The sequence below is a fragment of the Manis javanica genome, chromosome 4 (assembly GCF_040802235.1).
Source record: "Manis javanica isolate MJ-LG chromosome 4, MJ_LKY, whole genome shotgun sequence".
NCBI lineage: Eukaryota > Metazoa > Chordata > Mammalia > Pholidota > Manidae > Manis > Manis javanica.
Window position 1 is genome coordinate 155869290 of NC_133159.1, and position 26172 is coordinate 155895461.

At 49.1% G+C, this 26172-nt stretch overlaps 1 protein-coding gene across 8 annotated transcripts in view; it reads right to left on the reverse strand.

The window, feature by feature from the left end:
• ABCC3 (ATP binding cassette subfamily C member 3) overlaps positions 1-26172 on the reverse strand; it is a 46951-nt gene that overhangs the window by 2871 nt on the left and 17908 nt on the right. For 4 of the 8 annotated variants that reach the window (XM_073235433.1, XM_017669477.3, XM_017669485.3 and 1 more), the window contains 21 exons: positions 25211-25388; positions 24966-25127; positions 24330-24422; positions 23091-23294; positions 22843-22989; positions 22366-22453; positions 21985-22051; positions 21624-21750; positions 21366-21542; positions 19099-19266; positions 18600-18789; positions 11400-11511; positions 10748-11205; positions 10132-10442; positions 8871-9070; positions 8608-8734; positions 7457-7558; positions 4507-4653; positions 4184-4342; positions 3416-3582; positions 757-951 (listed from right to left, as the gene is read on the reverse strand). In XM_073235433.1, coding sequence (XP_073091534.1) covers positions 757-951; positions 3416-3582; positions 4184-4342; positions 4507-4653; positions 7457-7558; positions 8608-8734; positions 8871-9070; positions 10132-10442; positions 10748-11205; positions 11400-11511; positions 18600-18789; positions 19099-19266; positions 21366-21542; positions 21624-21750; positions 21985-22051; positions 22366-22453; positions 22843-22989; positions 23091-23294; positions 24330-24422; positions 24966-25127; positions 25211-25388 — 3579 coding nt within the window. Of the gene's footprint in view, positions 1-66; positions 475-756; positions 952-3415; positions 3583-4183; positions 4343-4506; positions 4654-6332; positions 6464-7456; positions 7559-8607; positions 8735-8870; positions 9071-10131; positions 10443-10747; positions 11206-11399; positions 11512-18599; positions 18790-19098; positions 19267-21365; positions 21543-21623; positions 21751-21984; positions 22052-22365; positions 22454-22842; positions 22990-23090; positions 23295-24329; positions 24423-24965; positions 25128-25210; positions 25389-26172 lie in introns of those variants that run through there. The other 4 variants (XM_017669481.3, XM_017669479.3, XM_017669484.3 and 1 more) reach the window with 4 other exon arrangements.

A 26172-nucleotide genomic window follows, 5' to 3' on the forward strand; every position in this document is an offset into this window, starting at 1 on the left:
AGGTCCCTTCCCAGTCCTCGGAGGAACTGTGCTAGGGGGGATTACAGTAAGGGGTTAGCGGGGAAATGAGTATTTCCCAGGATCACCTGCACTTTGAACACTTTATTTCATGGACTCCTTACAAGTCTGAGAAAGAGAGAGGTTCCCGAAGGCTTTGTGAATTGCTCCAAGGCACAGAGCAGCCATCTGAGCTGGGCCTGGGACTCAGACCCCTGCTCTCCCACCCCAAGGCATCTGCTCCTCGGCTTCTCTTGGTGCTTTCAGGGTCCGGCCCACCAAGGCAGGGAGCCAAGCAGCACACACCTTTCCTCTGGATTCCTCATCCGTACACCCACCTCACAGGGTGGGAGCAAGGCACACATGAAGCGATGCCATGTGGGCACTCTAAACAGGTGCTCAGACTGATGGGACTTGGCATAAAGGATCTGGTGCCAGTCGCCTCATACCATCAACAGGAGGCTGGAGGGAGGTGCCCTGTGCACAGTTCACAATGCCTAGGTAACCCATGTGCTCCTTCCATACATGCTGGTAACCCCAAAGTGTCCCATGTCTCAAAGCATCATTGTGTTTCCCCACTCCCTGTGCCCAGTAACCCCACTCTGTTCTGCCCCTTATCCATAACTTGGGAAACCCTACTCTGCCCCCCATTCCCTGGACAACCCCACAAGCTCTCCCATGCCCAGATTACCTCAGTCTGCCTGGCCCTTCCCTGCGGCCCAGGCGACCCCACCTCTCTGCTTGGGTTCTGGTCCCCACCTGGTATAGTCCATGATGGTGTTGAGCCGGTGTGCAATGGTCAGCACCGTGCAGGTCTCAAACTGGGTGCGGATGGTAGCCTGGATGAGGTCGTCCATCTCCAGGTCGATGGCAGCTGTAGCCTCGTCTAAAACTAGGATGCGGCTCTTGCGGAGCAGGGCTCGGGCCAGGCACATGAGCTGCCGCTGGCCCATGCTGGGAACAGGAGGCAGGGATCTGGGTGTCCCCAGCCTGCCTCCAGGCCTCCCTCCCCAAACTGCTTCTGAGTTCATTCCCTCCCAATGGCCCAGGACTGGCTTTCTGTCTCACCTCTCCATTCAGCCTCAGCCCAATCCTCCCAGCACAGGGAGTGAGGTCTGAACACCACAGGGATTGTGAGGGGCCAGGGGGGCAGAGCCAGTACTCAACCTCGTGAAGCCCACAGCCTGTCTCTGGCAGTCTGGCATCCTCTTTCTGCGCTTCCTTCCCTGTCCTCCCTCCCCGACTAGTGCTTCTGCGTCACTCTATCAGTCATCTATACCTTAGAAACAACGCACTTCAGTTCACTGCCTCTTCCTGGGTATTTGCACACATGATGCCATCTTGCTGAGCCCAATATCACACAATTCAGACAGTTGTCTCCTGCCCCCATGGGGAATACAGGCCAGAGCTCTGCTGTGGGAACCAGGAAGGGGCAGGGTGGGGAAGGACTTGGGGAACAGCTTGTGTCTGGTCACCAGGGAAATGGAAGAGAGGGACAGGATGCATAGCTTCAACCTCCTGCCTTGGAAGCCAGATCTAGTGAACAAAGCGGGGCAGTGTTCCCAGCCACAGAAGCTGCAGTACCCCTACACCCAAGGACAAATACCTCAGCCCTTCCCACAGGGGTGAGTCACCACAGGCCAAGTGAAGGCCAGGTTCCCTCTCTGGCCCATTCCCGCAACTAATGAAGGGTTTGGCAGCAGAATGAGCCGCTAGATAGAACTCAGGGCTGATTTATGGTGGGACTGGCACAGGAGACAGGTTATACTTAAAGTGGCTACCAGCTCAGTGAGAGACCAGGGGAGCTGATTTCTGTCTCATATCCTGATGTGTGTGGGGATGGAGGTGGATCCCTCTGGGGAAGATGCTGATGGCAAGCAGGGATAGGAGAGTGGACTGAAAACAGCAATGGGGTGCAGGGTCTGAAAGCCTGTGTTTGTCCACCAGCCACCCCCAACATAGTTGTGTAAGTGAAATCCAGTTAAAATGCACATTCAGTCTTATGGGGCTGCCTGGCGGGGGTGTGGGGAAGGACACATCCCACTGGTGGCTATGATGCAGCAAGGAAAGGTTTGGGGCAAAAGCCTCCACTTCCCGGAGTCTCTGTCCCCTCCTTGCTAGTTGAGAAGCTTTCGGCAAATAATTTTGTATTTTAGAACTTTATTTCTGGTCCAAAGGACAGCAGTAAAAATTAAATGAGACAGTGGAGGCCAAAGTGCTTTGAACACTATTAAGTGCTAAGCAAATGTAAAGATTTTTGTTTTTGTTTTTGAGGTCTGGAGAGAGTACATGGGTGTGGACTGAGTAGAATAATAAGAATAAACTAGAATAAGATAGCTACATTTTTCAGGGGTGTACCCAGGCTAAGCGCTTTCCATTTCATCACAATGACCTTAAGACTGCTGTCCGAACAGCAGCCACTGGCCACATGTGGCTATTGAGCGCTTGACTGTGGCCAGTCTGAATTGAGATGTGCTCTAAATGTAAAAGTACACATGGAATTCCAAACTTGGTATGAAAACACAAAATATCCCTGATAACTTTTGTATCAACTACATGTTGAAATGATAATATCTGAGATATAATGGGCCAAAAAAACACTGTTGAAATTTATCTCACCTGTTTCTTTTTCCTCTTTTTAACATGGCCACCAGAAAATATTTTAATTACACATACATAGCTCATGATATATTTTTACTAGGCAGTGCAGTGTGAAGAGGTATGGGACTCTTATTACCCCCATTTCAGAGGAAACGAAAAGCAGGCACAGAGAGGTTAAACAACTTGCCCCAAATCACACAGCTAACACAGGTATGGGAATCTCTAGGTGTTAGACTTGGTAAGAAGTGACTTCTGGCCCTCCCTGATGCATAGCCCAGAGGCTGGGATGTCAACTCTGGGGCTACAGGAAAGCAAAGAAGAGCCTGGAGAGCTCATTTGCCCACTCCTAAACTGCAGATGACATAGCTTCCGTCTTGGGAAATGTCTGCGAATTCTCTAAAGCACTGCAGGTTTCCTCTCACCTGATTCCCCAGGGTCAGTCCATACCTGCCTCCCCAGGCCAAGCATAGCATTGACAGTCTCACAGGACAGAACTGAATGCAGCTTTGGAATCTCCCAGACTTGGTTCAGATCCCAGGCATTCCTTCTCCCAGCTATTTGTCTTGGCCCTGCCTCAGTTTCCTCTTCTGCAATGTGGGACCATGGGTCACCTCTAGGGCTTGTGTGAGGAGTCAGTGAGCCAGGGCAGCATGCCTGGCATGCAGAATATGTTCGATACAAAACACATCCCTAGTGCCCCAGGCTGAGATGGGAGTGGGAGAGGGCAGAGGGGCCTGGCCCAGACTCTGTGTCATTTGAAGCTAGGTCCTCTAGCCTGCAGGGTGCCATTTGTGACCCTCCCAGTCTCAGCTGTTACCTGAGATTCTCCCCTCTCTCGCTGCACTGGAAGTCCAGGCCTGCCGGCTGGGAGCTCACAAAGGCATACAGGTGGGACAGCTCCAAGGCCCGCCATATGTCTTCATCTGAGTAACTGCCAAAAGGGTCCAGGTTCATCCGCAGGGACCCTGAGAACAGGACGGGGTCCTGGGGAGACAACAAGTCCTCAGAGGGAGTCAGCTCAAGCCCCCTAAGGAGCCATGGGTCCAGGGCTAGGAAAAAAGAAAAGGGTTGAGGTGGCAGCACGCCCACTCTGTGCCCAGCCCTCCAGGAGGGATGCACGGCGAAGGAGATACAAAATGCCTGCAGGGAAGTGATAAACCTCAGCTTTGCCAGTCACAAAGTCCTCCACTAAAGCAGAAACCAGGAGCCGCTAATCTGACTCCAAAGTGTCCAGTCGGCAGAAAAAAGTACCCCAGAAGAGCCAGAAAAAAGTGAAATGTAATTCAGAGCCATGCAACAAGGAGACCAGGACAGACAATCTCAGGGGATGAAGTGCTTGGGGGTCCTGTAGTCCTGGCCTCATTTACTGGCCCAGGAGGTTAGAGGGCGGGCTCTGATTGGACCAGAGTACATCTGACCCTTCCAGATCCATGACCTGTGGCCACCCTGTAGCTCTGCTCCTGCTGTCTGGCTCTCCAGCCTTCTAGACATAGGCCCAGTCTTGGACCTCAAACTATAGAACAGGGAGTGGGGCCTGCCCCCGGGGTCACTGGTTAAGTGTGGTCAGTCCAGTTTAAGCTCATACCTGGGGGATGACAGTCAGCCGAGAACGCAGGTCATGAAGTCCGATATCTGCCACGTTGAGGCCATCGATGCGAATTTCACCCTCTGCGGCCTCCAGGATGCGGAACAGGCAGAGGGTCATGGACGATTTGCCAGCGCCAGTGCGGCCCACGATCCCCACCTGGACAGGGTGGGGCGCGACTGTCAGAGGGCGGCTGAGGGGTCAGTGGGGGCTTCTTCAGGACTTCCCTGGAGAGGCTGAGCAGACATCTGACCTGGAGCACCTGCTCTCCCAAAGACCCATGCTCCCCATGTTCCCCGGGCCCAAACCCACCAGATGCTCACCTTCTCACCTCCGCGCACGCGCAGACTCAGGTCCTTCAGCACCAGCTCCAGGCCCGGCCTGTAGCGCGCAGAGTAATTCCGGAACTCCACCTCGCCGTGCTGGGGCCAGCTCTCAGGAGGGCGGCTACCCTCCAGCAGCCAAGGGGCCTGGCCAGGTGGGGAAGGTAGGTCTGCACCGGGGTGGCGCCTCCTCCCCAGCCTGGCCCTGTCCCACTTCTAAGTCTTCCTCTCTCTGAAGACTGCATGGTACTCCTGCAGCCCAACCTTGTGGCTCAATGACTCTATTACCCCTCTGCCTTTATTCCCTACAGAGCTGCTCCAGACCCTCCCCATCTGCCCCCTCCTGTTCCCTCCTTGTGCTTTATGCTCCTGAGCTGCCCTCCCAGCCTGTCCTGGCTCCTTTCACCATTCATTGCTCCTGAGTGGCTACTCTGTGACAGGTACTAAGGTCACAAACAAGACAAAGCCTTTGTCCCCCACAAGGCTTACATTCTAGTTGGGAGGAAGGGGGCATACAAATAAATAAATCTACATAATGTGAGAAGATGATAGGTGCTGAAAAGTGCTTGGTGTTGCTGTTCTGTACAGATAGGGTGGTCAGGGAAAGCTTCCCAGAGGAAGTGACATTGAAATAAAGACCTGAAACAGGTGAGGCAACAGCCAAGTAAATATCTGGGAGAAGGGCATGCCAGGTAGAGGGAACAGTAAGTGCAAATGCCTTCTAGAGCATAGTGACAAAGGTGAGAGGTAAGACACAGGTAGTGGGTGGCCCATCATGCAGGCTTTACAGGCCATTTTAAGGACTATGGGGTTTTACTTTAAGATGCAGAGACATATGCAGAGCCATTACAGGGCCACGCACAGAGGGCTGGTATGATTTGATGTCTTTAAAGGATCCCTCTGGCTGCTATGAGGGGAAGGGAGGAGGCAGGGTGGAAACACAGAGACTAGCTCCAAAGTTTTTAAAATAAACTGGGCAGAAGATGATGGTGGTTTCAAGAAAGGACCAGCTATATAATTGGGAATGCCCAGTGCAAACTGAAAACGTGCGGCCCCATGTTCAAAATTATTAAGAATGTCCAGGAGGTGACAGCAGGGTATTAAACCAAATGTGAGGCCCTTCTAAGTGTGACCTGAGTGACTGCATAGGTCACACACTCACAAAACCAGCCCTGCTTCAATATAGGGAAGCCAGACTGTCAGCAGTCATAAAACAAAGCCGCCAGCATAGACTGGTCTCCTGATGAGGTGCCGAAAAAAGAGTCAGCAGGGCTGGGGGCAGAAATTTTTAGGACTTAGAGAGGTGTAGAGATGGGGGAAAATGGGAATGCTAGAGAGGGAGAATTGGAAGATTCCAGAGAGTGGTGGGTAAGATGGTGCGGCGTTGTACCGGAGAAGGCAAGGGTAGGTGGGAGCCACGGGGACAGGAGAGGCCAGGGTGGGAGGAGCAGGGTGGGTGGGGGCTCAGTGGAGACTGCCAAAGTGAGAGCTCATATCACAGAAGCCATGAGGGCAAGACCTTCCAAGAAGAGAGGGGTCATTTCGTCTGAATGTTGCCAAGAGGTTGAGAACATAAATGTGTCCCCTTGGCTTGGAACGGGGGAGGTCATGGGTGGGCGGTTCCAGTGGAGTAGTAGGGCCAGACACCAGACCGCAGGAGTCAGATGAGCAAGAGGGCAATGTGGAAGCAGGGAGAACAGGCACAGAACGTACTCTAGGACTAGCTTCACCGCGAGGGAGCACAGAGAAATGGGGCAGTGGGATGCAGGGGGAAAGTGGGGGTTGGTTTGTGTGTCTAGAATGGAAGTTATGATAACTATTTTTGCCTGTGGATGGGAATCACCCAACAGCATGTCTGATGGTGTGGAAGATGGAGCATGTGACGAGGAAGTGAAGTTCTTGAGTGGCCATGTGAAGAAGTAGAGGGGCAGGACTCCGAAATGAGGAAGGCCATTTCCTGTTAAGAGAGAAGGGAAGAAGAAGGAGTAAGGGACACAGGCAGGTCTGAAAGTCTGGAGGTGGGAAGACCAAGGGAGGTCACATCTTATGACCTATTTTCTCACTGACGTGTCAGGCAAGGTCGATGGCTGAGTACAGGGAGGAGATGTGGGGGTTTAAGGAAAGGAGTTCCAAAACAGATCATTCTGGAAGTGGGAACAAGTTGGCAATTTTCTCCACAACGTGTTAGCTGCAGAGTGCTGGGGTATAGAAGGTAGATGGGTAGGGTTTTGTAGGTGAGCACAACTGAGAGAGGGAAGGGCCAGGGAGTTGAGAGCACTAGCTTTGGTGGAGCATAGAATCCAGGTGAGGTGAGCTGATGGACAGAGGGATAAAGGCAGGTTGCAGGATTGGGGTCCCAGAGAGGACAAAGTACTGTGGTAGCTGGGAGGGATGGGGCTGGTGGTCTACAGCAGGGTGCTTAACTTTGAGATCTCAGAGATGGTGCAGCTGCTGGGCATGAAGAGGTCTGGGTTGTGACCATGGGAGAGAGAAAGAGGAAAAACGTCTGAACCTCCAGAAGAGGACAACTCCTTTTCCCCAGCAAAGGGCATGCTGCCCCATCCTGCTCCTTCTATCAGGCTGATCTCTTTTGCAGGAATGCTTACCTTCCCTGATCACCCCAGCTGAATGATCCCCCCATGTGCCTTCTTCAGAGGCATCACTCCAGAGCTCTTGCCATCCAGTGCAGAGCCTTGCAGTATGTTGTATCTACCATCTACACCCCCATTACAGAATCTGCTTGAGGGCAGAACCTCTTTCTCTCAACTCTGAACCCTTTACATTTCCTAGCATAGACTTCTGGTTGATGCTTGATAAGGGCTGAATAGATGAATGAATGAATGAATGGACACCGAACAGCTGGTCCTGGGGTATGGGGATGGTGGGCCACCAAGTACCCTTCCCCTGTAATTTCAGACCCCCCTCTGCCCAGGTTCTTCCCTGTACCCACCTCAGTCTCTGTCTTGGAGTACTCCTTTACTCTCTCCATGGCCACAATATTAGACTCCAAGTCTGACATCACTCGTATCATCCAGTTCAGAGCCAACGTCACCTAGCCAAAGGGACTGGGTCATGGGAAAGGGGACCTCCCCTCTCCTGACACAGTTTTGAGAGGAGTTCAGGCTCCCTGACCATGTTCCTATTCCATTTATGACCTGGGTGGGCCTGGGCAAGTCCATAGGCGTGCCACTTAGGGCCCTAAGCACAATTGTACCTCAGGCAATGACAGTACAGACTTAACTAAGGGCCTAGTCCAGTGTTTCTCAGACTTTAATATGCATGAGAAAGACTTCCCAGGGCGTCCTGCTAAAATGTGGCTTCTGCTTCAGTAAGTATGTGGTGGGACCTGAGATTCGGCATTTCTAACAAGCTCCCAGATGCTGCATGCAACTGGTCCTGGACCATACTTTGTGCACCAAGGAGTCTTGATAGACATGCAGAATCCTGAGCCCTTCCTAGGCCTCCAGTATCAGAATCTACATTTTAACAAGATCTTCAGGTGATTCATATGCACATTCAGGTTTGGGAAGTCTGATCTCTGGATTGTCCTTCACCAAGACCTGTGCCCCTGAGGCACTGAAATGTGGTCTCTTCCCCCAAATTCCATTTACAGTTATTTAACTCTTTGACAGTTCCAACTGATCAGGGTGACCTGCCCAACCTCCAGCCCAGGCGCTGGTCCTCTTCTCCTTGTACTTTCTCTGCAGAGATGTGATGTGAAGTGTATTCTACCCCTACACTTTCCTGCCCCAGAACCCCTGTCAAAGTTAACTTTCTAGATCTTGTGCACAGGAAGGACACATTCTAGGTGTGTCTTGGGGCCAAGCTTCAAGCTAATTTCTCCAGCATCCCAAGGTGGAGACCCTCTTCTGGGTTCTGACACCATTGTGTTCCTCCCTCCGCAAAAACCTGCTTGCCCTGCATTATAATCCTCCAGTGGTGGGAGTCTCTCCAAGTTGACTGTGAGCTCACAGTCCTGGCCACCAGAACCTGTGGCTGGTCCCCATACTGGGCAGAGTGAAATACTCAGGAGATGCTTGTGACATCTGTGTGGCCTCTGCCCGGTGGCCACCCTGCCCTGGGGCCTGGACCCCTGCGCACCTGTAGGGCATAGGACACAGAAAGGCCCACCAGCCCCGGACTCAGGCTGCTCCTCCCAGTCACAGCGAAGACTGCTGCAAAGAGCACAATGCAGTTTCCCACGAACTCCACTCGGATCCCCAGCCACCTGTGGGATCGGACAAGGAGGAAGTGGGGCAGGTGCAGGACAGGGGTGGTTTTCTGCTTAAGGGGAAGGAGGGTCTAGGACCCACAACACCAGGGGCTCTCCTGGAGGAGCATGGGGGAGGGAGGAGGCTTCTGACCTGTTGGAGGCGATGTAGGGATAGCAGCTCCTTTGGTTGGTGTCCACCTTAGTGTCACTCATGCCCTCGAACTCCTGGCTGCGGCCATAGGCCCGGATGACACTGGAGCCAGTCACCGTCTCCGAAAAGTGGGAATAAATGGGAGAGCGACTGACAGATTCCAGCCGCTTCAGTTGCCGTGATGTGGCCACATAGAAGCGCTGATGGAGGGAGGAGAAAGAGCTTGGGGTCAGGATGGTGGGACCCCAAACTCAGTCATGCACACCCTCTGAACAAAAATGGGCCCTTTCCAGCCAGCCCCACCCCCTGGAAGTCCTTGCTTCATTCCCCCACCTGGGAGAACCCAAGGCTTAGGGGCCTGATGTGGCTCCAAGAACTCTTTCCACTCCTCCCTTCTGGTCAGCTCTGTTCAGTCTTCCAGGCCACTTCCTCCATGAAGCCTTTCCTGATTCCCTCTTAGTTACTGACCCCCTTGCCCTCTCTGGGGTTCTGGGTTACAGAGATGAACTTGTTTGGCTTCCTAAGTCAATGAATGTGCCTATTTCTACTTGGGGGACCTAGCAGTGGGCTCTCATATGGTCAGTGTTTTGTAAAACTTGCAAAAATAACATAGTTTTGTATTCTTTTTCTTAAAGAGCCTTCACCCACCCCTGCCCCCAGTCATTTAAACTTTAGCCCACAAAAACATGGTTTTGCCTCCAGCTTCCATCCTCTACCCTGTGGGTCCAAAATGGTCAGGGTCATACAAGATGTGTATCTGAGTCCCCTGTACCGGCACAGAGCACAGTGCAGATCACCATCTCTACACACAGGGCCTGAGCTTCTAACCACCCTGCGGATTATCTTTATCAGCTGATTAATTCATCGCAGGATAGGGGCTGGGCAAGGCAAATGCCTTTTATAGTTAGCTGTAACTGATCCATGTTATCAACTCATCCATGTTGAAAACATATATACACATATATGTTTAGATATGTATAAAAAGAAGGGAAGGAAAATGCGTTCCAAATTGTTAATGATATTTTATTATTTAAAAAGAGCCAGTAGGAAGGAATTCCATGGCCAATCACAATTTATAAGGATTTCACTTCATGAAACAACCCGATGAGGTAGGTTCTGTGATTCTATTTTATAGGCAAGGAAAATTTGTTTCAAAGAGATGAAGTTACTGACTACTGTCCCCAATCAGTCCTCCATGATGGGGTCTGACCTCTCAGCTCAGTCCCCCACACAAGAGCCACTTCCACCCTTGGCTGCATACCTGCACAAGGCCATAGAGGACAGCCAGGGGCAGGACGGCCACCGTGAAGAGAGGCGTTGTGGCCATGATGACCAGGAGAATGGAGAGGGAGTTGTAGACAGAACCCAGCAGCACAAGGATGGTGGGGGCCAGAACCTCGTCGATGATGTAGATGTCCTTGGAGAAGCAGTTGAGGATGCGGCCTGAGGGCGTCGTATCGAAGAAAGACTGGGGCGAGTGCATCTTGTTGTGCAGCAGTGCCTGGTGAACCGAGCGCGAGGCCTGGACTCCGCCCACCGCCATTGCCATGGCTGACAGCAACACCAGGAGCCCTGTTGGAGGAGGCAGAGGGGCGCTCATTCTGCTGGGCCAGGGTGGGGGCATGCAGGGGCAGGTCACGAGGTGGAGGAGAGCTGCAGTAGGGGAGGCAGGCTCAGAGGCAGGGCATGGCTGGGATGAGCTAGTAAGGCCCAGAGGCAGGTGGACTGCTAGGGTGGGATAAGGAGGCATTGGGGCAGGGCAATTGCTGTGATGGTAAAGGAAGACTCGGGGGTCAGGGGCATAGTTTGGGGGACTCAGCATCTCAAAGACGAGAAAGGGGCTGTTGGAGCCCCCTCAGGTATCTCTACAGGCTCACCTTGCAGAATTCCCAAGGTGGCATAGACCCCCAGCCTCAGGGAGGTATTGTTCTGTCGGACATCTGTCACAGCCTCGTTGGACCAGTCACTGAGCCACATGTTGGCCCCAATGGCAGCAGCACTTTGACCCATGTACAGCAGACTGACGAGCAGCGCAGTGCAGAGCCCCATGGCCTTGGCATAATCCCAGAACACCCTCAGCTTCACCTGCATGGCCATGATCATGGTCATGGACAGAGGACTCCTGGGAGCCCCGGCACTGCTGGGAGCCTGGCCACCCTCTCCAGCCCTCCTTGTCCACCTACTCACAGTGCCCATCTCCACCTTCTCCTCCTGGATCAGCGCCCCTCTCGCTTTCACCTCTGCTGCCTGCATTACCTTTTCTGCTGTACCCACTCGTCTCCGGAGCACAGGCCGACCTGCGCCCTCCCCTTCTGAGGACATGACACTCAGCTGTCTGTGAAGGAAGATGGTCAGGCCCAGAAAAGAGACCTCAAGCACACCCACAGGACAGAGCCTCAGGAGGAGGGTTCGGGCTGCTGCCAGAGGCTCAGTGGGTGTCAGAGAGAGGGCCCACCTGTGCTCTACCTGGCGGGGCTTGGGGAGCCCTGATGCCACCTCCCAGGGGGCTGAGAGCTCTCAGGAGCTCACCTCATAAACTGCTTCTGGACCTCATATGTGACTGGCTCATTATCTGTCAGGTCTGTGTGATCGCTGAGTGTGTCTTCAATCAGCAGCATCTCATCATCTGCATCCTGCAGTACTGCAGTCAAGTGGGAGAAAGGAGACAGAGGTTAGCTAGCAGCCTGCAAGCCTCTGGTGTTCCTCAACCCACACTCAATGAAGAGGCCTAAATGGACAGGCATGAAAGATGAGAGGGACTAGAAGGGCAGCAAGAACAACAATAAAGGATAAAAGTAAATGACCAATTTTATGTTGGAAAAACAAGGGCAAGAAAGACATAGATTAGATAAGAAGAAAATTTTCCCATGAGAGATTATGGAGAAGGGGACTCAAATATGAGGGTTGGGAACTTGGGCTCTAGAGTCAGATTGGCTGAGCTTAAATTCCACTTCCTCATGCATGACTTTAGGCAGACATGTAAAGTGAAGATAAGTACCTACTTGTGTCATTGTCATCGTGAGGATTAAAGGAAAGAATATGTTCAGTGCTTAGCAAGGGGCACAGCATTTAGTAAACGCTCAAGACATGCTAGCTGTATATATGGCCATAGGCAAGAAAACCCAGAAAGAGGTCTGTGAGTCAGCCCAGAGTCTGGGGGTGGGGAGCCAGGACTGGACAACACTAGGGGTCTGGTGGGTCCAGAGACATCAATACACTCCATGGGAACAGGGACTTTTTTGCTTGTTCACTACTATTTCTCAGTGCTTGGAATAGTACCTGGATATAGTAATTGCTCAAGAAATATATCTGGTGAGAGAGAGATAAAAGGATCTCCAGGAATGAAAGAATATTAAGAGAACTGTGTGACCAATCCAAACAGAACAACATTCGCATTATAGGAGTATCAGAAGAAGAAGAGACAGAACAAGGGATAGAAAGTGTCTTTGAAGAAATAATTGCTGAAAACTTCCCCAAACTGGCAGAAGAAATAGTCTCTCAGACCATGGAAGCCCACAGAACTCCCAACACAAGGGACCCAAGGAGGACAACACCAAGACATACAATAATTAAAATGCCAAAGATCAAATACAAGGACAAAGTATTAAAGGCAGCCAGAGAGAGAAAAAAGGTCACCTACAAAGGAAAACCCATCAGGCTATCATCAGACTTCTCAACAGAAACCTTACAGGCCAGAAGAGAATGGCATGATATACTTAATGCAATGAAACAGAAGGGCCTTGAACCAAGAATACTGTATCCAGCATGATTCTCATTCAAATATGAAGGAGGGATTAAACAATTCCCAGACAAACAAAAGTTGAGGGAATTTGCCTCCCACAAACCTCCTCTACAGGATATTTTAAAGGGATGGCTCTAGATGGAAGCACTCCTAAGGCTAAATAGATGTCAACAGAGAAAATAAAATCACAACAAAGAAAGCAGACCAACCAAATACTAACTAAAGGCAAAAAATAAAATCAACTACTCACAAAAGCAGTCAAAGGAAACACAAAAGAGTACAGAATAAAACACCTAACATATAAAAAATGGAGGAGGAAGAGTAAGAAGGGAGGGAAATAAAGAATCATCGGACTGTGTTTATAATAGCTTAATGAGAGAGTTAAGTTAGATGGTTAGATAGTAAAGAAGCTACCCTTGAACCTTTGGTAACCACGAATCTAAAGCCTGCAATGGCAATAAGTACATATATTTCAATAATCACTCTAAATGTAAATGGACTGAATGCAATCAAAAGACACAGAGTAATAGAATGGATAAAAAAGCAAGACCCATATATATGCTGCTTATAAGAGACACACCTCAAACCCAAAGACATACACATACTGAAAGTCAAGGGATAGAAAAAGATATTTCATGCAAACAATAGGGAAAAAAGCAGGTGTTGTGGTACTTGTATCAGACAAAACAGACTTCAAAACAAAGAAAGTCACAAGAGATAAAGAAGGACATTACATAATGATAAAGGACATTACATAATTATAACAACAAGAGGATATAACCATTATAAATATATATGTACGTTGACATCCAAAATATATAAAGAGCTCACACAGCTCAACAAACAAAAAGCAAATAATCCAATCAAAAAATGGGCAGAGGAGCTAAACAGACAGTTCTCCAAAGAAGAAATTCAGATGGCCAACAGACACATGAAAAGATGCTCTACATCGCTAGTCATCAGAGAAATGCAAATTAAAACCATAATGAGATATCACCTCACACCAGCAAGGATCGCCACTATCCAAAAGACAAACAAAAACAAACGTTGGTGAGGTTGTGGAGAAAGGGGAACCCTCCTCCACTGCTGGTAGGAATGTAAATTAGTTCAACTATTGTGGAAAGCAGTATGGAGGTTCCTCAAAAAACTCAAAATAGAAATACCATTTGAAGCAGGAATTCCACTTCTAGGAATTTACCGTAAGAATGCAGCAGCCCAGTTTGAAAAAGACATATGCACCCCTATATTTATCGCTGCACTATTCACAATAGCCAAGAAATGGAAGCAACCTAAGTGTCCTATCAGTAGATGAATGGATAAAGAAGATGTGGTACATATGTACAATGAAATATTATTCAGCCATAAGAAGTAAACAAATCCTACCATTTGCAACAACATGGATGGAGCCAGAGGGTATTATGCTCAGTGAAATAAGCCAAGTGGAGAAAGACAAGTGCCAAATGATTTCACTCATATGTGGAGTGTAAGAACAAAGAAAAAACTGAAGGAACAAAACAGCAGCAGAATCACAGAACCCAAGAATGGACTAACAGTTACCAAAGGGAAAGGGACTGGGGAGGAGGAGTGGGAAGGGAGAGATAAGGGGAGGGGGAAAGAAAGGGGGCATTACGATTAGCATGTATAATGTGGGAGGTGGCACGGGAGTGCTGTGCAACACAGAGAAGACAAGTAGTGATTCTACATCCTACTACGCTGATGGACAGTGACTGTAATGGGGTATGTGGAGGGGACTTGGTGAAGGGAGGAGCCTAGTAAACATAATGTTCCTCATGTAATTGTAGATTAATGATACCAAATATATATATATATATATATATATATATATATATATATATATATATATATATATATATATATATATGCACCCAATACAGTAGCACCAACATATGTGAAACAAATACTAACAGAATTAAAGGAGAAAATAGAATGTAATGCATTTGTTCTAGGAGACTTCAACACATCACTCACTCCAAAGGACAGATCAACCAGAAAGAAAATAAGTAAGGACACAGAGGCACTGAACAATACACTAGAACAGATGGACTTAACAGACATCTACAGAGCTCTACACCCAAAAGCAACAGGATACACGTTCTTCTCAAGTGCACATGGAACATTTTCCAGAATAGACCATATACTAGGCCACAAAAAGAGCCTCAGTAATTTCAAAAAGATTGAAATTCTACCAACCAACTTCTCAGACCACAAAGGCATAAAACTAGAAATAAATTGTACAAAGAAAACAAAAAGGCTCACAAACACATGGAGGCTTAACAACATGCTCCTAAATAATCAATGGATCAATGATCAAATTAAAACAGAGATCAGGCAATATATTGAGACAAATGACAACAACATCACAAAGCCCCAACTTCTGTGGGACAAAGTAAAGGCAGTTCTAAGAGGAAAATATATAGCAATCCAGGCCTATTTAAAGAAGGAAGAACAATCCCAAATGAATAGTCTAAGGTCATAATTATTGAAACTGGAAAAAGAAGAACAAATGAGGCTCAAAGTCAGCAGAAGGAAGGACATAATAAAGATCAGAGAAGAAATAAATAAAATTGAGAAGAATAAACAATAGAAAAAATCAATGAAACCAAGAGCTGGTTCTTTGAGAAAATAAACAAAATAGATAAGCCCCTAGCCAGACTTATTAAGAGAAAAAGAGAATCAACACACATCAACAGAATCAGAAATGAGAAAGGAAAAATCATGACAGACCCCACAGAAATACAAAAAATCATTAGAGAATACTATGAAAATCTATATGCCAATAAACTGAAAAACCTAGAAGAAATGGACAACTTCCTAGAAAAATACAACCTTCCAAGACTGACCAAGGAAGAAACAGAAAATCTAAACAGACCAATTACCAGCAAAGAATAATGCCCATTCTCCTTAAAGTTTTCCAAAAAACAGAAGAGGAGGGAATACTTCCAAACTCATTCTATGAAGCCAGCATCACTCTAATACCAAAACCAGGGAAAGACCCCACCAAAAAAGAAAATTATATACCAATATCCCTGATGAACATAGATGCAAAAATACTCAACAAAATACTAGCAAACCGAATTCAAAAATACATCAAGAAGATCATACACCATGATCAAGTGGGATTCATCTCAGGGATGCAAGGATGGTACAGTATTTGAAAATCCATCAACATCATCCACCACATCAACAAAAAGAAGGACAAAAACCACATGATCATCCCCATAGATGCTGAAAAAGCATTCAACAAAATTCAACATCCCTTCATGATAAAAACTCTCAACAAAATGGGTATAGAGGGCAAGTACCTCAACATAATAAAGGCCATATTTATAATCCCACAGCCAACATCATACTTAACAGCGAGAAGCTGAAAGCTTTTCCTCTAAGATTGGAAACAAGACAGGGATGCCCACTCTCCCCACTATTATTCAACATAGTACTGGAGGTCCTGGCCATGGCAATGAGACAAAACAAAGAAATACAAGGCATGCAGATTGGTAAAGAAGAAGTCAAACTGTCACTATTTGCAGATGACCTGATATTGTACAGAAAACCCTAAAGACTCCACTCCAAAACTATTACAACTAGTACCTGAATTCAGCGAAGTTGCAGGATACAAAATTAATACCCAGAAATTTGTTGCTTTCCTATACACTAATGATGAACTAGCAGAAAGAGAAATCAGGAAAACAATTCCATTCACAATTGCATCAAAAAGAATAAAATACCTAGGAATAAACCTAACCAAGGAAGTGAAAGTGAAAGACCTATACCCTGAAAACTACAAGACACCCTTAAAAGAAATAAAGAGGACACTAACAAATGGAAATTCATCCCATGCTCTTGACTAGGAAGAATTAATATTGTCAAAATGGCCATCCTGCCTAAAGCAATCTACAGATTCAATGCAATGCCTATCAAAATACCAACAGCATTCTTCAGTGAACTGGAACATACAGTTTTAAAATTCATATGGAACCACAAAAGACCCCGAATAGCCAAAGCAATCCTGAGAAGGAAGAATAAAGCAAGGGAGATCTCACTACCCAACTTCAAGCTCTACTACAAAGCCACAGTAATCAAGACAATTTGGTACTGGCACAAGAACAGACCCACAGACCAGTGGAACAGAATAGAGAGTCCAGATATTAACCCAAACATATATGGTCAATTAATATATGATAAAGGAGCCATGACATACAATGGGAAAATGACAGCCTCTTCAACAGCTGGTGTTGGCAAAACTGGACAGCTACATGTAAGAGAATGAAACTGGATCATTGTCTAATCCCATACACAAAAGTAAATTTGAAATGGATCAAATACCTGAATGTAAGTCATAAAACCATAAAACTCTCAGAAAAAAAGATGGGCAAAAATCTCTTGGACATAAACGTGAGCAACTTCTTCATGAATATATCTCCCCCGGCAAGGAAACAAAAGCAAAAATGAACAAGTGGGACTACATCAAACTGAAAAGCTTCTGTACAGCAAAGGACACCACCAATAGAACAAAAAGGCATCCTACAGTATGGGAGAATATATTCATAAATGACAGATCCGATAAAGGCTTGACATCCAAAATATATAAAGAGCTCACCCACCTCAACAAACCAAAAGCAAATAATCCAATCAAAAAATGAGCAGAGGAGCTGAACAGACAGTTCTCCAAAGAAGAACTTCAGATGGCCAACAGACACATGAAAAGGTGCTCCACATCACTAGTCATCAGAGAAATGCAAATTAAAACCACAATGAGATACCACCTCACACCAGCAAGGATCACCACCATCCAAAAGACAAACAACAACAAACGTTGGTGAGGTTGTGGAGAAAGGGGAACCCTCCTCCACTGCTGGTGGGAATGTAAATTAGTTCAACTATTGTGGAAAGCAGTATGGAGGTTCCTCAAAAAACTCAAAATAGAAATACCATTTGATCTAGGAATTCCACTTCTAGGAATTTACCATAAGAATGCAGCAGCCCAGTTTGAAAAAGACATATGCACCCCTATATTTATCACTGCACTATTCACAATAGCCAAGAAATGGAAGCAACCTAAGTGTCCTATCAGTAGATGAATGGATAAACAAGACGTGGTACATATGTACAATGAAATATTATTCAGCCATAAGAAGTAAACAAATCCTACCATTTGCAACAACATGGATGGAGCCAGAGGGTATTATGCTCAGTGAAATAAGCCAGGTGGAGAAAGACAAGTATCAAATGATTTCACTCATATGTGGAGTATAAGAACAAAGAAAAAACTGAAGGAACAAAACAGCAGCAGAATCACGGAACCCAAGAATGGACTAACAGTTACCAAAGGGAAAGGGACTGGGGAGGAGGGGTGGGAAGGGAGGGATAAGGTGGGAGAAAAAGAAAGGGGGCACTATGATTAGAATGTATAATGTTGGGTGGGGGCACGGGGAGGGCTGTGCAATACAGAGAAGACAAGTAGTGATTCTACAACATCTTACTACGCTGATGGACAGTGACTGTAATGGGGTATGTGGGGGGGACTTGGTGATGGGGGAGGTCTAGTAAACATTATGTTTGTCATGTAATTGTAGATTAATGATAGCAAAATAAAAAAAAAAGAAATATATCTGGTGATAACTAAATGACTTTCCTAAGCACTTGCATATTTACCAAATAATTTATTTGTAAAGTCCTTGCTGGACCAGCTGGGCCTGGGCCTTTGTGCCCTTTGACACACAGGAAACTGTGCCTTTGAGGCTGGAGCTGCTGACCCAAGGTTGTACAGGTAAGGAAGAGGACAGGGAGGGACTTGACTATGTCCAGTTCACTTTCCCTCTTGGTGATGTCTGACATCACACAGATGGCTCAAGCTCCCCAGAACCTCCCTGCACAACACTGGGCCCATCCAGAAACACTCAGAGACCCCACGACAGGGGAGATGCTGGGAGGGCACAAGAATACAGAGGCCCGGGGATGGCAGATACCGGTCCTGCTGTCCTCCAGGTGCTCCTCGACCTCAGCCGGCGCATAGTTGCGGAGGAAGTTAGCAAAGGAGCCATTGTGCTGCAGCAGGGCTGAATAGGAGCCCACCTCGGATACTTGTCCATCAGCTAGCACGATGATGAAGTCCGTCTGGGGCAGGAAGCTGATGCCGTGTGTCACCAGCACACGTGTCTGCGGGAAAGGCAGCAGGCTACACCCTCTCTGCCCTCAGCACACACCCCCTCTACAGGCAAGGGCCCAGGGAGCGGGTATGAAGCACCCGTGTACCAGGGAGCAGAGACAGGCACCTAGGTTCCCTACAGCTGGTTCAGCACCTCTGGGGTATGACCCACCATGGCTTTCCCCTGCCACTCAACCTACACTCCTGCCTCTCAGGTCCTCCTTACCTCCAGGTCTCACCCAAACCTCTTGGCCTCTTACAAGTTCTCTCCTAGGGCCCTAGATCTCACCTTAGCTCCCTTAGCTTCCTGAAGGCCTCACCTTGCCTGCCAGCACACCTTCTGGCCCGATGACTTGGTCAAAGATATGCTTGGCCACGTGGGAGTCCACGGCTGACAGTGGGTCATCCAGGAAAAAAGTGTCGGCCTCACTGTAAACAGCTCGGGCCAGACTGACCCGCTGCTGCTGGCCTCCAGACAGGTTAATGCCCTGGATAGAGGAGGGAGGTGGGAGATGTGTACTAGGTAGAAGGGAGTCAGGCACAGGGGAACAAGGGCCACATCACTTGTAAGGGCCCTGTCATTCAGCAAGGCAGACCTCTAAATTCACATTTCATATGTGAATTTCTTAAATTCACATTTCACAGGGTCCTATCCCTGTGAAGCTCTCAGGAGTGGAGGAAGGGGTGATGGCTCTCAGAACCCTCCCAGGGCAGGGGGAGGGCATCCTCCTTCCTTTTCTCCACCACCCTGTTCAGATGGTTTCCCTGCCCGCGACCCTCATACTCTAGAAGGCTGGAAATCCCTAGAAGGTCCTTAATAGACCTTTTAATCTCCCACTGCCCATACAGTCTGCATATGACTTTCATAATAGTTATCCCATTTGGTCTTCATGTCAGTCCTTCTAGGATGGTATCATGAGCCCCACTTGCCAGATGAAGAAATTAGAGCCCATGATGTTGATGTCTTTGTCTAAGGATCTGAACTATTATTAAGGGCAGAAGCAAGGACATAAACCCTGTATCAACTCCAGAATTCATCAACCCTGAGATCATTCAGGTGCCAAGGGGAGGTAAGATCTCCCTATAAACCCATGATGGGGAAACCGAGGCACATACCTGCAGGGCTGGGCCCAGAGGACAAACCCCAGACACACAGCCTGCTTCCCTGCTACCAGCTTTCCTTATTCCCTCCGCAACAGGGCTCAGCTCCTTACCCTGAGAAACTGACCCTGGAGAGAGCAAATGTGGGGTGGGAGCTGGAGCTGCTGGGGAGAAGCAGGGGGTGGTGTGCACCTTAATGACTGAGACACGTGAGCATGCCTGTATTCAAACAATCAGTCTTCCTTGAGTGCCCACTATGTGCTGGGCACTAAATTAGGTGTGAGGTCAGTGTGGGTACAGGAGAGAAGGGAAGGAGGAGTTCCACTTCAGTGATGGGGAGGTCTTCTCTGGATCCTATAACCCTCGATATCTTCGTGAAATTTCCCATCCCCTCTGCCAGGCTCAGGCCCTTATCACCTCCCCCATTGTCACAAGAGCCTCTTTACTGGTTCTTGTGCCTTTGGGCCCCTCCACGCTGCAGCCAGGGCAGCTTTTCAAAATACAATTCCTGTCCCTGATTAAAACCCTTCACTGAAAAGTTGAACATCAAGATAAATAATGATGGTAGTGAATTAAAACCCATTGAACTAAATAAGAATCCATGAGCCCATGTTGATAAAAAGAAATGAATGTATAAGTGTAAGTATAAAAGGGGAAGGAGGGCAAAGCTCTTACTTAGAGTAGAATGCCAGCTAATAGCTAGAGAAGGAATGGAATTAGGAAATCACCACTGGGCAGACCTCATAGTAAACACTGACTCAGGCAAGAATCATCAGTGAAAGCTGTTAAATGAAGTCATCAATGAAAGACACCACCTCAAACAAGTGCTCAAAGTTGCCATGGTCAAAAAGACATGAGCCAACGTCACGTGCCTCCTGATATGACACACCAAGAAGGACACAACCTTATTTCTTTGGTATTCCCCCAAAAGAATATAACCTGAACCTAATTATGTTCAAATTGAGACACATTCTACAAAATGACTGGCCTGTACTCCTCAAAAGTGTAGTTTAATCGGACAGAGTTTGAGTTTTGCAAGATGAAAAGACTTCCCGAGATTGGTTACACCACAATGTGGATGTAGTTAATGCTACTGACCTGTACACAAAAATGGTTAATGATAAATTTTGTTATGCATATTTTGCAACAATTAAAAATCAAAAACTGTTACTGATGTCCCATGGTTTTTAGGGTAAAGATCAAAACCTTAACCAAGGTCCTCGAGGCTCTAACTTGCCCTGTGCCCTAGCCTGCCCCTTCCTAACCTCTAGTCACACCAAGCTGTACCAGAATGCCAGGCCACCCGCCAGTCCTCAGCTCACACCTTCAAAAGCTTTCCATCACTCTTGGTAAAAGCCACAGTCCTTGCAGTGTTATTACATGAAAGAGTGAATAAATGCTGAATGAGTGCATTTATGGATCCGGGCTGGGTTGAGGTGGGCCGCTGTATAGCCGTCTCCCCAGAGGATGGGAGGGGATCCTGTACCTTCTCTCCAATCTCTGTCTGGTCCCCGCCAGGCAGCATTTCCAGGTCGGCTAGCAGGGCGCACGCCTCCAGAGTCTGTTTGTACCGCTTGGGGTCCAGGGCTTGGCCAAACAGCACGTTTTCCTGAAGTGTGCAGTTCTGGATCCACGCTTGCTGGGGCACATAGGCCACAGAGCCCTGGCCGCAGGAGAAGGTTACCTTGGGGTCTGCCCAAGGCCTGGCGAAGCTTCCTTTCCCAGGATTCTCTACCCTTCTCACCTTCACATACACCTTGCCTTCCAGCTTCTCCATCTCTCCCAGCAGGGCAGACACCAGGGAGGACTTCCCACAGCCCACAGGTCCCAACACGGCCACCAGTGCCCCTGTGGGCACCTGGATGTTTAGGCTAGGGGCAAAGAGGCCAGGAGCCCAGTCAGAGGCAGGGATCAAGTTTTTGTTCCCCAGCCTTCTCCTGGGAGAGCTCAACCCTTCTCCCTGTCAGACACTCCCCTGATTGGCTGAGATTCTTCCTATTTTCCAGGGCAAAAGAGTTGGGGGGCCAGCATGGGGGTGGCTTCTGTTGTTCATCTGAACTTTGGCCCACTTTAGGCAGCTGAGACAGGGTGGGAGCAGCTGGTACCTGTGCAGGGTCGGGGGCAGGTCCTGGGCCCAGGTGAAGGTGCCATTGTGTATGGTGACAGCATAGCCTGGGAGGACCAAGGGTGTACAGGGTCAGGGGCCCAGGGCAAGGGGGAGGAGAGGTGTGGGGAGCCCTGGGGGCAGAGGCCAAAGAGAGAAGGCAGGGAAGCTGGTGGCAGAGGGAGGTGCAGGGGGAGCCCTAGGAAAGAAAGGAGAGAGGCCTGGAAGAGGGATGAAGTAGAAGAGAACAGAGGGCCCAGAAGAGGGAGAAGGTAGGGCATAGAGTTAAAGCAGGGAGAAGAAAAGGGGGCCACAAGAGAAAAGTGAAGAGCTCGGAACAGGATTTTCTGGATGGAGCAGCCCCAGAAGAGGGTGTCTGGACCTGGGGCGATGGTCTTCCTTTCCACAAACTGGGGGTCAAGTTCATCTTGGCTCAGGAAATGCTGGATCCGCTTCAGAGACACACTGGTCTGCAAGAGGATCTGAGTCAGCCTGGAAACTGTACTTTTCTTACCTCACCCACTCCTGCACTTGCCTAGCTCCCAACTTCCTGGGTAAGGCAGAGACCCTAAGGGCCAGTGCCTGGGACCCCTCCCATGACCGAATCTTCCCTAGCTCCCTCTGTCAAAGATAGGGCCCAGGTTGGTAGAGAAGGCTGTCTCCAAAACTCAGGTTTCCAGGGACCCTACATGACCTACTCTGACTCCAAATGACCCTGACTCTAATGGCCTCATTCAACTCTGAACAATTCTTCATAATGCCAGATGGGCCTCCCCTGGTTCTTAATTCTCCTTGATTATCCCCTGACCCACCAAAGTGCCCTAACTCTATCAGAACCCCCAACCCTTCCTGGGGTTACCTGGGCCAGGTTGGTAATTAACTGGGGCAGCATGTTGAGGGGAATCTTTAAGATATTGAACAGGGACACGGACACAAAGGCCTTCTCAGCATCCAGCACATTGTTCTGGTCCACACACACGTAAACCCCGAGGGTGATCAGGGTCACCTGGGCAGTGGAAGCAGGGGTGGGAGATGTTGAGGTGGAGTCCGCCAGGCCCAAGGCCCAGGCTGACCAGGTGGGAGGCCGGGGCCACCGGGAGAGCTCACCAGGAAGGGGGTGCAGACCCAGATGAAGGTGGCTATGGCGTGGAGGTAGGCTGTCTTACGCAACTGCCGGAGCTCGCCCTGCCGGATGCTTTCCACCTGTTCCAAGAAGCTGGGCTCCCAGGCATACAGTTTCAACACCTTGATGCCGCCCAGGATCTCATTCATCAGCCTGATGCGTGAGTCCTTGGACTTCATTTGCTCTACCTGAGGGAAGAGCGGCAGGGGCCCGTCCCACTCCTCTCGCTGGACCTCTGCCACCAGCTCATGCCTGCACGCCTTCAAATACACTGTAGCCATTCAGACTTCTTGCCCTGCCCCCCTGCCGGGCCTCCAGGGCCCCTCAGCCTGGAATGCCTAACAAAAGCCAGCTCTGGACTCAGGGCTACAGTCACTGACCACCCCCAGGCGGCAATTTCTTCCCCCTCCCCCAGGTGTCTAAGCCATGTAGTGATTTCCTTTTGTAGTGATTCTGGCTGTGCCTGCACCCCCAGGTAGACTGTGGTCTAAAGGTACAGATGGCTTATACATTTGTTCTCCTAGAGCCTAACCTACAGTGTGGCACACCAAATTAATTCATTCATTCAACCCGTATTTATCGAGTGCCTAGAGTGTACCAGGTCACGTGCTAGATGTGGGGCAGATGATGATGACCAGCTCAAACGAGGTACTGGCCTTGATCATCAGGGTTTATGCTGAGAGGCGAAGAAAAGGAAGGAGTTGGGCAGGCAAGGAGGGGATGAAGCGCGTTCCAGGGAACAGTGTGAATGGTGGCTTGGTGCTTTGGACATAAGAAAGGTCGGACTGGCTACAGCTTGACCATACCTCAGGGGGGTGATAGCTTGCAGGGTGGTCCTGCGGAGTTTGCCATTTATTCTATGTGCGGTGGGAAGCTACTGAAGAGTACAATAAACATTTGTGAATAAAGGACTGGATGATAGGCTATTTGCACTCAGCACAGTATGGTGGGAGAAACTCTCAGGGGGCCAGAAGGCATAGGTTCGAGTCCCAGTTCTGTCTAATTCTGGACTGCCATCATCATTCCAGGTCTTGGTTCCTCAGCTACAAAATGAAAAGGTTTCTAAAGCCCTCTCAGAGTTGTTGTGAGGACAGAGTGAGCTAAGGTCTGTGAAAGTGGCTTGTAGTCATCCATACTCAGTACACAAAGCAACTGAGGCTAGTGAATGCCCTCCCTCAGGCCAGGTGCTCCAGGCAGGAGCGGTGTACTGTGACAGCACCCACCTGGAAAGCACGCATCTTCATGGCCACAGCTCCGTTGAGTGGGATCAGCAAGACTATGAGAGCAACTCCAGCCAGGACTGAGGGACCCAGGATCTGAGGAGGCACAAGTGGATTGATAAGACAGACAGATAACCAAAGTGTACAGACAGAACCCAATGGACAACAGGTTCTTGATCTGATATGTGGATCTGGGCAGGAAGCAAAAGATGATTGTCAGTCAAACAGATAATGGAAAGCAGACATAGAGAAAGCTGAGATGATGAAGACATTTGCAGAAGCAGCCAGCCAACAGATAACGACAACAGATGAGGACAAACAGGCAGACATAGAAGGGTGTCCAGACACACAGGAAGGCCAATACAGACAGACAGACAATGACAGCCAGAGTCACGCCCATCCTGCTTCCATATGCTCCCTTTCCTTTTCTGGGATCTGTCAGAAGGATGATGACACAGGCCGGAAAGCCTTGATTGCAGACACCAGCATCCTTGCAATCCTGGCCCCCACCCCAATATCTAGGATAGCTCTTGTGTCCATTATGCAGCCTCTCTACTGACCCAGAATTACCCTGTCTTGTCCCTTCTCAGCAAGTTCAAGGTCAGAGGAAGGGAGAAGAGGTCAGGGTTTCAGAATCACCTGCCAGAGAAAGTAGATGGCCAGGATGACCTGCAGGGGTGCTGACCATATCAGGTTGAGGAAGGGGGCAAGGTCCATGAAGCGCTGGGCATCCACTGAGATGAGATTGACGATTTCTCCCACAGTGGACTCACGCTTGACAGAATTGGTGATGACCAAAGCCTGCAGGGGGACAACAGGGCAACGGGCTGGGTCCCTGAGCCTCTCCAAAGCTCCCTAGCCACCTGCACCCTGCTCCAGCTGACCTTCCTGTAGACGAGACCTGTGATCCCCACACGAAGCTTCAACCCAGTCACAAAGATGCAGTGGAAGTACTGGTGTAAGATCAGACTCTGCATCGTGGAGCACACGAACATCAGCGCAGCCACCAGGAAGCCCCACCAGGTAGGGGCCCTGGGGTTTGAAATAAATCTGATCAGGAGGCTGTAACAGGAGGAGAGTGGCATGAGGGAGGGAGGCCCCCCAGGCTGCCCCCTACTGCTGTCCTCCCCTTTCACCCTCAGCCTCCCTCTGCCCTGCCTCTGAAACCTTTCAGGTGGGGGCTGCTGGCCATCACTCCCACCCTCCCAGACCAGGGGACTCAGTCCAGTGCTGCCTCATGACCATGACCCTCCATCTTTGCTCCCTTCTGCCTTCACCTCCTTTCCTTTCTGCCTGGGCCCCACCGCTTACCCCTTCTATTACCCTCCCTCTACCAGCTTCACCTGCCTTTCTTGCCTCCTTGGAGTGCACGGCAGGAAGAACTGCTGCACACCCACTGATTAGAATCTCCTGGCCCTTTTCCCAGGCTGCTGGGGGTTCTAGAGGCCACCCATGACCACACAGACTTTTTCCCCTCAAGTTCTTCCTCTCCAACCTCGGTAGCCCCCAGTTCTGCCCTGAGACCTTCTCTGGGCCCTAATCCCACTTCTCCCCCTTGGCCCTCCTCACTTCTCCCTCTTCCCTCCTCACCTGTCCCCACTCCTCACCCCTCTCAGCAGTCACCCCGCTCACATTTTCCCACTTACTGAGAACTCCTTGCCAAGCACAAACTCCCCACCTCATCAGGAACACGCTCCCTCACTGTGCCCCCCTTTCTCCTGAGCTCCAGTATCTTCATCTCTGATGCCTGCTCTCTACCTTCACCTATGAACATGACTAAGTCTCTTCCATGTTGGAACAAACCTTCCCTCAACTCCATGGAGCTCCTGCCATAGCTGCAGCCAGG